The sequence below is a fragment of the Phanerochaete carnosa genome (assembly GCF_000300595.1).
Source record: "Phanerochaete carnosa HHB-10118-sp unplaced genomic scaffold PHACAscaffold_10, whole genome shotgun sequence".
Lineage (NCBI taxonomy): Eukaryota > Fungi > Basidiomycota > Agaricomycetes > Polyporales > Phanerochaetaceae > Phanerochaete > Phanerochaete carnosa.
Window position 1 is genome coordinate 921032 of NW_006767637.1, and position 11508 is coordinate 932539.

General features: G+C 53.2%; 3 protein-coding genes across 3 annotated transcripts; 1 reads left to right on the forward strand and 2 right to left on the reverse strand.

The window, feature by feature from the left end:
• Positions 1–230: 230 nt before the first annotated feature.
• On the reverse strand, positions 231–2118 carry PHACADRAFT_213006 (uncharacterized protein; the record flags this gene model as incomplete). The annotated part of the gene is made up of 12 exons (XM_007400200.1): positions 1803–2118; positions 1732–1739; positions 1576–1675; positions 1462–1523; positions 1285–1402; positions 1156–1225; positions 1024–1097; positions 877–971; positions 806–817; positions 503–750; positions 303–445; positions 231–253 (listed from the first exon to the last, which is right to left on the reverse strand). The coding sequence occupies exons 1-12, from the start codon at positions 1861–1863 to the stop codon at positions 231–233; spliced, it is 1014 nt and encodes a 337-aa protein (XP_007400262.1). The 5' UTR covers positions 1864–2118.
• Positions 2119–3699: 1581 nt separating this feature from the next.
• On the forward strand, positions 3700–5410 carry PHACADRAFT_32147 (uncharacterized protein; the record flags this gene model as incomplete). Its single annotated transcript, XM_007399926.1, has 8 exons — positions 3700–3807; positions 3862–3927; positions 3984–4101; positions 4160–4316; positions 4357–4578; positions 4640–4663; positions 4717–4793; positions 4848–5410. The coding sequence occupies 8 exons, from the start codon at positions 3700–3702 to the stop codon at positions 5408–5410; spliced, it is 1335 nt and encodes a 444-aa protein (XP_007399988.1).
• Positions 5411–6446: 1036 nt separating this feature from the next.
• PHACADRAFT_263080 (uncharacterized protein) lies at positions 6447–9509 on the reverse strand. Its single transcript, XM_007400201.1, has 5 exons — positions 9469–9509; positions 9294–9401; positions 8517–9243; positions 7547–8461; positions 6447–7485 (listed from the first exon to the last, which is right to left on the reverse strand). The coding sequence occupies exons 1-5, from the start codon at positions 9478–9480 to the stop codon at positions 6689–6691; spliced, it is 2559 nt and encodes an 852-aa protein (XP_007400263.1). The 5' UTR covers positions 9481–9509; the 3' UTR covers positions 6447–6688.
• Between the last annotated feature and the right edge of the window lie 1999 nt (positions 9510–11508).

The window sequence follows — 11508 nt, forward strand, 5'->3', positions numbered from 1 at the left end:
TCAAGACGCAGCCAACATTAGTCGCGTCTGGTCGTATGTAGCCGGCAGGAACCGAGTCACCGTCCAGCTTGCCGATCTCCTCTTAGCCCGTTCATAGATCTCTCCTGCTCTGTCTGAAATTTGGTCCAGAGGGAAGAACGCCATGGGCATCGTAGAAACAGCAAGTTCTTGGGCTTGTTTGCTAACAAGATCTGTCAGCAACACTACGCATGTCAGGATCAAAATACTACTTACGGGAACTCATTTTTCAGCTCTAGACGGCAACTTTCAGTATAAGTCTGCAATCAGACTGAGATACACACCCCACGACATCGCAAGTGCCATGTGTTCTTGCATGTTTTCGCCGACACCAGGAAGATCGAGCTTGACGGGAACTCCAATCTTCGACAGTACATCATTTCGGCCAATCCCAGACAACTCTAGGATCTGCGGAGACTTGAGCGCTCTGTGGAACGCCGCGCTCATTCAATAAACAGAACGGACATGCATGAGATGTTCCTACCCGGCGCTCAAAATAACCTCTCTGGTGGCTCGCACGCTATGAATATCGCCACCATAGCCAAATTCGACGCCAGTGGCAGTAAGATTGCCAGCAGCGCCAGGCTGGGTGAGGACGCGGCGCACGTGAGCGTCCGTTAGAACGGACAAGTTTGGCCTGTCTTTGTTTGGCAGATAGAATGCGGTCGTCGAATACGATCTCGTGTACGTCTCTGTGTCGCAGGTGCTGGCACACCAGAACCATCCATTTGGCTACATTTTCGGTCATCATTGGGCGATCTTGGCAACGCCAGAACGAGGCACTCACATCTCCGTTGTACTGACCAATGGCATGGGTTAGTCTGTGTGAATCGGAGTATACACGGTGCATTTGCTCACGGGTTGGGGTGCCGGACGTAGTCCAGCGTTCTCCATAGCCTCTGTCAGCTTGAGCTCACCATCTTGGATTGATGGGATTCCGACCAAAAGCTGTCCTACACGAAGCCGGTGGGCAAGCTATTCACTTCTAAAGACAATTTACCGCACCATTCCTCCCGAATTTCCAAGCGGAGGGGTCTGTCTTAGATCTTATCTGGATATCTTCAGGCGGAGGCTGAAATCTGGTCGAGGATCATTCAGTCGTGTTAACTGTGTCGATATAATAGAGCCATGTCCTACCTTTCTATCCTCTCGAGCATCTCCTGGTGAGCCTCCCAGTTCCATCCAGGGTTGCCTAGCGTTTCCCAATCTGTACCGAGGAATAGTCAATTTCCTACTACAAATTCCGACACGAAGGGAAGTACACACCATCTATGTGACGTGCCGGCGGCTTACAATACCCCAAGAAGTTTATAGCAGTCGAACCACCAAGGCCTTTTCCTCGTGAAAAATACACGGACCGATTGTTAAGGTGTTTCTGTTTGACCTGTGTGGGCAATATGTTTACTTGAATCTCACGGAAACAATATAGTACGGTATACCAACCGAGTTATGGGCCCAATCATACTGAGGTTTGCCGAAATGTGAGCCGAACAAGGCGGCATGCACTGTGAAAGCCATCAACGTGGGGGATAAGATTAGACATGAATTACCACGTACATAGTTCCGGATCATTGAGGTTTGCCCCTCCGGATTCCAGCACAAGGACAGCCGTGGAAGGATCTTCGCTCAATCGTGCTGCCAAAGTTAGTCCGCATCCCTGGTAGTCCCCCGCGCGTAAGCTATATGTTGGGAATTGCATGCAGGCGGACGCACCCCGCCACCTACGAAGAATAATCGACAATCACTAAACCGCTACGGATGTGAGACTGTGAGAGTTGACGCACCAGCTATAATATAGTCGAAGCTCTGGCCGGAGACCTTGTCGATCCCGGAGACGTTAGACATGTCGAGTTGAGAGTGGATGAGTGGAAATGCCTGCGTAGTAACGCAACGATGATGGGTGTCCTTCGAAGAGATGGGGTGAGCCCCCTCACGGCGGCAAAGTGGACGGTTTGTTCATTGATATCTCGGGTCAGCCGAGAGATGAGATCTTGAGACGTGAATAGATCTGCTCGCATCTCGCCATCTCCCCGAGTCCCGGCCCGCTCGCTTCTGAAGCAGCCTGGGAAGTCTATTTGTACGAGACAAATAAAAACTGCCAACGAGGTTTAGAGGGACAGTTTGTCCAACGTGTTGTACAATCTGGGACGGGGAGAGAAGGGTAAATACCTTGTGGCTGATATATATAACGCCCTCCTCTTTCGGCTGTAATCTTGTCTCTCTCACCAATTACGGCCTTTGACCGAGTGCGCCTCTCACCAATACCGCGTCTGCGCCGCGCTTGCCAAAATACAATAAATGGCATGCGAGCTGGACTTGCACAGGATGTTACGGCTTCTTTCGTATTGATATGAACATATGGTGCGGCGAAAGCAAACTTATGAGCTGTTCGAATGCCTGGCAGCGAGCTCTGTGACACAGTGCGTCTTCAGTGCGAAAAAAGTGCGAAAAGTTGCAGACGCGTGAAGATACAGACCACATACCCGAACTAGTAACGAAAATTCCTACATCGCAAAGCGAGTGCTTTCTTGAACCACTGATCCGGCACGCAGTTATAGAGCTCGCACCGAGTACTGGCAAGTAGGCCGGAGGGAAGCTGCACGTCTCCTCCCAGAGCCAACCGCACGGCGCCTTGAATGTTGTCCTATTACTTAAGGTCATCAAGGATGTCTTCGAAATTCCTGTCGATACTGTCGTCGTCATCATCGCATAGCAAAGTGATCATCGATAGCTCTCTGTGCGGTGTATTCGTGATGCCAGCTTGCCACGGTCCGTGGACTTGTGCCGACATCCAAAGCATCTTTCAAGGCGTCATTTTGTCTCGTACTACCAGATGGAGCTGCCTGTTTTAGAGGCGGGCGGGACTCGAGGGCGGGATGGCGGGGGCAAGCCGGCATTTGCATTTGAGCGGCTACGTCGGATCACAGGCGCTTAACGGATACCGTTCTTGGCTCGTGAGGGCTGCAACTTGTAGCAACCAAACTCTTTCGCTGTATCCTATACATTGCTGTATCAAGTTTTCACGGTCTCACCGGATGAAGCTAAGATCTTGAAGTTTCTTGAACTCATCACAGCCTCGGGGCACCAAGCAGTGCAGGCCGGGACTCCGGGATCATCGGGTAGTCTGCCAAATAATGCTGCGGTGGCAGTCTCTGCCAGCCGGACTCAGCCACCTCCCGCTGCGCGGCAAAGAGGCTGTTCGGCCCTCTGTCGAACTGGTAGACAGGGCCATGTAACGTGTCTCAGGCTGTCGACCAAAGCGTCCGCCGATGTTGCTGCTCTGCTTCTTCAAGGTCTCTGCGGCGGAAGGATAGGAGGAAATTTATTGTGTGTAAGGCTTGTTATACCATGGTACTCATCTTTCTATGTTGCTAAGCTGATGCCGCAGGGCCAGACGAAGCTTGCGACGTGCTAGGTGTGCCGTCGGCCTCGGACGATACCCTAGACTCCGAGCTCTTCCGATGACAGATATATAGCTGCCAGGAATGAGGTCCTTTCGCGACGAACGTGCATTGACAGTTCAAATCAGCATTTCCGAGGACGCTGCAAGGAACGAAAGGTTCCTGGGATCGCTGTCGTGCATGGACGATGCCTCATGCCTTCTGACCGCAGCATTGTATACCTGCCGAAGTGCGGATATTTAAACCTGCCATTTGCATCGCTGTTCCTCAGACAAGCAGCATGCTAAGATTACAGAGAGTCCCCTCCCTCGCTTCGGCCCTACTCTTCGTCGGGCTCGTGATCGCTTCTGAATTGCACGCTCGAGACGCCACCTTTGATTGGCCAAATGTAGGGCCTCTGCGATCCCATCTAATTCCATCCTGTTGACTAAGTTATTTTCAGTTAACCTCGTCCAGCAGTCTCTCTTGGGTTCCCTGCTTCAGCAGCTTTCAATGCGCTAGATTGACAGTGCGTATATGAATACATATATTCCGCATCAACCGCTGACGCTCACTGATATGTAGGTCCCTCTCCAGTACTCAAACCCTGGAGCGGGAGAGGCACAAATTGCCTTACTCATGTCCCCATCCAGCTTTCCAAAGAACGATTCCAGGTACCTTGGATCCATCTTGTTTAACCCCGGTAAGATTTTCCCTTATCCTATGTGCGCGAACAAACAGTTTACACCATGCTTGGTAAGGTGGACCTGGTGACTCTGGTGTCAACACTGTGATGACACTTGCATCTACGATTCGACCTGTCATCGGGCCTCAGTATGATTTCATTGGCTTTGATCCTCGTGGTGAGCTATGCCAGTTGCCTCATGGAAGAACGTCTTACAAGTGCTATTCTTGTAGGTGTCGGGGAGACGACCCCCTTCTTGTCGATCTTCGACAGCCCGCCTGAGGCCCTCGAGTTCTACGCGCCATACCCGCAAAATGTTAACGAGTCGGTTTCGTCATTCGGACGCGCATATGCACAGTCGCAGATTCTCGGAAAATTGGCCATGGACCGTGCCCAGCTGGTTGCCGAGTCTGTCTCCACCCCCGCTGTAGCGTTGGACATGTTCAGCATCATGAAAGCCCTCGGGCAGGACAAACTGAACTATTACGGAATCTCGTGCCCCATTTGTTTTGTCTACGGTGTTATAACACTCTCAGCTGATACTATTTTCGCTTAGGTATGGAACGGTTCTAGGTGCTACGTAAGATCGCTAGCAGTTACTTGGGGATATGACCTGACGTATCTTATGTACAGATTCGCTGCCATGTTCCCTAATAATGTCGGTCGCTTCGTGTTGGATGGAGTCGTCGACCCCGACGGATGGTATCAAGGTTAGCTTCAATAAGCTCGCACGAGCAATAGACGTACTGACGTTGTTTTGGCAGGCAACATGACCAACTTACTTCTCGACACGGACAAAGTCTTGACCACCATCTACCACGCCTGTGTTTCTGCAGGGCCTTCTCTTTGCGCCATCTACGAGAACACCACTGATCTGGTACATGCGCGCGTCAGCCGGCTTCTTGACGACGTCCACCTGGCCCCCGTGCTGGTGTACAACGACACCGATCCATCGAACATCACTTTCTCAGTCGTGGACTATACAGTCGTGGAGTCGCATATACTCGCTACACTCAAGAATCCATACTCTATGGCGACTGCCCTTGCGGAGGCGATCGTTCAACTCGAGAACGGTGACGGCAGTCTCATCCTGGGTGCGGCTGGCGTGACCAACGTGGCCCAGTTTGCAACCTGCGACTTCGATCCGTCGCAACCATACGTCGCCGGGTTCCTTGACATCCGTGCTCCAATTGAGTGCGGCGACAGTCTGGTCGATACGAGGCGGACGCTGCAGGCGGCGCAGGACGACTATCAGGGCATGCTGCAACTCTCACAGTTTGCAACCACCATTTATCCGCTAATGCAGGGGATATGCACGCACGTATAACTTCCTTGTGTGGACCATGCGGTCTAATTTATCTCACGCTTTGCTCAGTGGCTGGTCAATTCGCGGCAAGGACTCTTTCAACGGTACGTCGCCGATCGTTCGGGAGTTCTTCATTCTTATGACAATGAAATAGGAAGCCTGGTAACCAATACAAGCTCTCCTATCCTCGTTATCAGCAACCTGCTCGGTATGTTGCTACATCCGCCGAGATATAATAAACATCTGAATGGCCATTCTACGCAGATCCTATAGCGCCGCTTGCTAAGTAATTATCAGTCTTCTCCGCTTCGTATTTATTTTCTGATTTTTCATACCAGCGCTCGTGAACTATCTTCTGGCTTCGCAGGATCCGTACTCCTTCAACAGAACGCCACTGGAGTATGTCTTCTCGCTATGTCCTACCTGCAGTCGTTCTGACAACCAAACACCATAGCATACGTCTCTGTCCGGGTTTTCGACCTGCACAGGTCTGGTGATCAATTCCTACTTCGCAACTGGGGCTCTGCCAAATCCTGGTACCATATGTCAGACTACTTCGCAGATCTTCGCACCGACGGACGCGTCGACCTCGGCTATTGCGGCACGGTCGGAGCGGGGCGTTGACGGCACAGTACTTGCTCTGGAGGACGCTGTTCACGCTTTGCAGAGTTGGAAGAGGCGTGGTCCGGCGTTCAGTGGTCGGATGTTCTAACTGGTCTCGAGAGTTCCGACCCTTCTGAATGTCAAGGCTGCCTTATTACTTTTGTTTGTGTGGTGAAGTTTCACCGAGGATTCGCCGATAATACTGCTCACGTCATTCGTCGTTGTGAAATGTGATACTAGGCTTCACTCATAGTTCAGCGAGGCCTCCGATACTAGCGACTCGTTGACAACGTAGCTCAGCGGCTGGAAGCTGTGTACTAACGATAGGCCATGAAACCCTGGGCCCCGCAGACGATCCAGCGGGGCGCCCGGTCGGCCCAGTCGAGGGTGCGACGACTCAGACACAGACGAAGGCCTTCAACACGACGAGCTTACTCGGAGAGCGGAAGGTGATGTTAAATAAACCTCTCTAACCTAACTACTGTATGCAGTAGCGTACATGAGAACACTGAGGCCACGACCTCCCCAGGGTCGCCTCTGGCTATCGCCCAAATCACACCACGGAGACCGCTACAAAATCATTATGGCGAAAGCACATCGAATATAAATACTGAAGAAATAGAGATAGCTCAGCATCCCACAAGATCAGGGTGCGTACAGTGGAAGGCGCGTACCACGCACAACCACTCTTAAGCCTCATACGGGATTCTGGTCTCGAGGGATACAAGACCGGAAGCACAGGCGATAGCTCTTCGTCGTGCTATGGTCGGGGTTAGGCGAGCCTCCTGCCGCAGATCCTCGAGAGGCTGCTCGACGTTGTAGGTGGATGAGGATGCGCACCGTCAACACCGCGCGTCTCCAGCGCGGGTGTGCGTGGAAGGAGATGCGACGCAACTGGAGTACCGTGAACACGACCAGCCTCGCGCGCCTCCATTGCGCAGTCCCCAGCTCTCGCTGTTCGAGCAGCGGACAGCCATGGTAATGGTTCCGCGGCTTGCCCATACACTTATCGTGCGTCGCCCATTCGCAATGCGAGGTTTCGCACTCGCTGCCGGCGAGAGACTGGTGGGCGGCTCGCAGCTGGACGTGGAGGCTACGCCTGATGTGCCGCCCGTCGAAGCTGAACATGTGTGTGACGTACGCCTCCTCGAGCGCATGTAGCAGGAGCCGGTACTGCGCGCCGTGTTCGCTCGCGAGCAGCTCCTTCTCCGCGGCCAGCCCCCATATCCACTGCAGGTACGGGAACTGCGCTGACGCCCCCGTGTCCTGCTTGGGTCCCTTGGCGAGTGCCTCGGCCGCTCTGACCATCTTCCGCAGTATACCGTCCATTACATCGCGAGATACGCTGGATATTCGGTGTCCCGCAAGCCACTTTGTCGCGGTGAGTATGAACATCCTGAGACGGTCTTCGTTCGCGTGCTCAAAGTGGGCCTCGAAGTAATGTAATAGGAGCGACTCGAAGTCTTCGTCCCGTGTCCTCCCTTCAGAGATGACTATAATGTCATCGAAAAGGCAATTTAGTAGGGCTCTCAAGAAATGGAAGGATGGACTTACCGAGACGCCTATCTAGCGCCGAGAATCCAATCCTGTATGTCTGCACCACATCTCGGTATGCGACAAACTGCATCCCAGAGGTGACAGGGTATCCGATGCCGCAGAGGACAAACTGGAGAAGGAATAGTCGTAGCTTCTTCACAGTGTCGCTAGCATCTTGGGAGAACGGTCCTCTTGGAGAAAACGCCTTGAGGAACCACTTTAGGGTGTCCTGGTGATATCGAAGTTCCATCCGACTGCACTGTTCGATGTACCGGGTGACGTGGGGGTCCTGTGCTGACTGCTTCACCCAGAATAGCGCTCCTATCAGGAAGCTCATCTCACTAAGCTCCTCAAGAAAGGAATCATAGGAAACGTGGGACTTTGAGACCGCGTCCGATAACAGTGCCGTCATATCCCTGTAGTCGCTGAGGTCCTTGGGTAGCGGCGCGAATTCGCGGATGATGCGCTCCGCGATGCGTATCGTTGTAGCCAGCACCTGCTCCACAAAGTCTGGACGTTGCGCGCGATGAACCGCTCGGCAGCTCTGGAGGTCGAGAGTCCTCCAAGACATGCCGAATAAGAGCGGGCTAGTAGGGGTAAGCGGTCTGCACTCTTTCTTCTCGCAATGCTCCCAGTGAGTCGAAAATAGTCGATAGATGCAAGAGAGTGGATCGTTTCGTCCGGTATTTCCCGAAGACGCGCTCGAGGCGGGAGACGAGTGATCCTCTGCTGCAGAATTCCCCGAACTCACCGCCACCGCCTTCTCTGAGGATGCGCCCGAGGAACGATGTAGCGAATTCCCTGCTCCGCCTTGTCCCTGAGAAACGACCGGGACACGATGCAAGGAGCCTTCTTCTGCGGTATTTCCCTGAGATATGCCTGAGTCGCGGTGCGATGAGTGTTCTGCCGTGCCAGTTCCCGGGGGGTTACTCGCTATAGAGGAAGTACGTTAGTACATTCGTGGTGTGTCAAAGTGCGCATTGCCGACCTCGGAGATAGTTCCATCGGGAACGGACCAGTGACCAACGTTCATGCATCCGCCGGAAGAAATACGAGGCGCTGCGGGTGGCGAAGTTGTAGATGAGCACCAGTGTCCACGCCGCAGGCGTTCTGTATGGACACCGCCGAAAGACGACTGGAAGGACAGTGACTACCGCCTGCGCAAGAAGGAAAACGGAGCTGGCTACGGTGACGCAGATGGCGACGATGCTGTCTAACGTCCAGAGAAGAATGATGATGCCGACGAGGAATAGTGTCATTGCGACTTCTAGCAGCGCGAGCGCCATGGACACGACGATGGTGACGTCCCATAGTTCCCATGCCTCGAGGCGGAACTGGCGCACGAGCACGTTTTCGCGCGGAGGGGAAAGCGGGGAGTTCCAAGTCATGTAATGGCGCAGCCACTGCTTGATGAGGATGCCGAAAAGCGCAGCAGCCAGACTGAGTATAAGACTGACGAAAAAGAGGGAGTTGATCCATCGCGCGGCGGGGTCCGATGCAAACTGCGGTTTGCTCTCAAGGACTAGTGGAGTGGAAGGAACGAAAGAGGTCTGTGTGAAGACAGCAGAAAAACCTTGTATGAGCAGCCTGTGAGTCGCTACGAGGAGCTCGTTGTTCGTCGCAAGGAACTGATTTGTTGCCTCTTCGCCGGACGGCAGCAGCTGTTGGTATGTATCGACAACGAAGGCGGTAAGGATAGCTGAGAAAAGAGCAGCCTTTCCTCTCTGTTAGTTGATAATAATAAGCAGATTAGTGGAGCACGCACAAACAGAAGAAGGTTATCGACATCCTCGGAATACCCCTTTATCCGCTCAACATCGTTGTCCGCTACGTACGATTGTATGCCAGCCCAATCAGATAATCCACCGGTGTCCTATTCCGAATCGAAGAGAACGGATGCGTTTTCAGCAATCGCACAGGATAGATATGTCCTCACATACCTCAGGGTGCATATCCTTGGTACGCACATCGTCGCTGGTCGTATCGGTACTGTCCATGGCGTGCCCTTCCCAAACAGGCTAGATTAATGCTAGCAGGTGCAGTACGAGTGGGTGCAGCACGAGTGGTAGGGGGAGGAAGGGAAATCTAGCCCTTGGGGGGACAAGTGGCCTGTCTGAACGTCATATTATTGATTTGCTGGTATATAAAAGGAGCGTGGAGAGCACGTACAGGTGTGATGAAGCTCCATGCGTGGATCATTGTGTGCCGCACCACGCAAGAGCTTCACAAGCAAGTTGGCGATGTCGTAAAGTTGAAACGAGAAGCACAGGGTCATACAGGTATTCTCGTGGCGGCGGATGATGTGCGATAGCTCTTGTCCCGAGCTGGCCGGTCGGAAGGCGGGAAAGCCTAGACAAATGTGCAGACCTCGCGCAACGTAAACCTTGGTGTTGTACATGTCAGTTGCTGAGAAGATTGAGAAGACCGAGAGTTCGCATACCGCGAAGCAAGCCCACGTCCGTCGTGTCTGGACTGCAGCATAGAAGTCTGAGGCTCCCTTTCGGCTGTCGATCGCGCGCCGCCACGCATGCTCGGAGAAGCGGGAGCCAGCTCCCTCACACCATATGTACGGTTCCGAGTGGCATTATTGCTACCGAAAATACAGGCTTGCAACCCACCCGCATTCCATCAGCATCGATATGAGATAGCCTAGCTATTTATCTTGACGGTCACCTAGAAGACGAAGGCAGCCTTTTCAGGCGTGAGATGGAATGGGTCAGCGTACCGTAAGAGAGCATGCGGGGGCAGTGCTTGCTGCATGCCGCAAAGTTTCAAGGATCCTAAGAGCTAGTTGAAATCTGGAAAGCTCGACGTGGCTTCTATTCGCGCGAAAGACCGTATTTGCGGCGTGCCTGGCACGAGTGCTATGTGCAGGAGGAAAATGCGTGTTAGCCGAAGACGAATCTCATCCACCTCGTAACCCGCGTCACAGATAAACCACCAAGAGAGATCGCCTCAACCGAGGAGAACAGGCCCAGTGGTCGCCCTGCTTGTCAAGGAGAAAATCCGAAATTGCGCAGTCACTGGAGTTTGTCGCGGGACCGTCACGTCACACAGAACGCTTTCGCGCCGTAAGGTCGGCTGTTGCCAGGTGGCTAATAGCAATTTACGCTGTTATACAGGCCTATAAGCGGCGAAGTACAGCGAATTACACGTAGATGCAAGTCCTGGGGTCACAGCTATGGTCTATCTGCGAATACCGATATGAAGTTCCATACGCCATTACGTAATGTCACTTGTAACGGCTGTAACGTGTGACGCGTGACGCGGCGTGGGCCCCCAGAGAGCAGTTTTTTCGGCACGAAGGTCATCTTCCGATGAAGGTCATCGATCATCTCCCGGTCACCCGACGAGTCGCTTGGTACGAGAATTTTTGCCATATAAGGACACCTTACTACTACGGGAAATCAGACTATCAGTTTTTTGGAGAACCTCCAGGGATCGGAAGCTCCCGGCCGTCCGTCTCGCCCGGACGGGAGGGACACCAACTACGGACGGCCGGGACAGTCCGTTTCCCGGGCCTTCTGGTTTTTTCGGCCCCGTGAAAACAGGCTGCTGCTGCCCTAAACCATGGTCGACTGGTCGCCAATCACGAATCGAGTCCATGGTTAGTCTCGTTTCCATCCGCTCTTAACTCCGACGTGTAAACACTGTCGGCCAGTGCATCGGACTTTGAAAGCAAAGTGCACTGGCTCGTTAGAGCGTCTGGTCCACTTGGATCATCCGGGGGGGTCTCGTCCGCACGTGACTGACGCGCACACATACCGCGCCCGTAGCCTGCCGTTGGCGGCTATTTGGGCTGCAGTGGTACTCTCCGTTGCAGGGGGCTTATAAAAACACAAATGTACTCAAGAATATATCAGAGGCACTTTTACATATATGTCTGACTGCATACACGAACGCCTTACTCATCACCAGCAACTTGGCGGTGCGCAGGCGGTCACTTCCTCAGGGAGCGTGTAGATCACGTGCGAATGAGG

Excerpts from the sequence above, each read along its gene's own strand:
- PHACADRAFT_263080 (XM_007400201.1), bottom strand. Across the intron at positions 8,462-8,516 it reads CCGATGGAACTATCTCCGAG|CGAGTAACCCCCCGGGAACT; the intron begins GTCGGCAATGCG and ends CTTCCTCTATAG. Across the intron at positions 7,486-7,546 it reads GGCGCTAGATAGGCGTCTCG|TCATCTCTGAAGGGAGGACA; the intron begins GTAAGTCCATCC and ends ATGACATTATAG.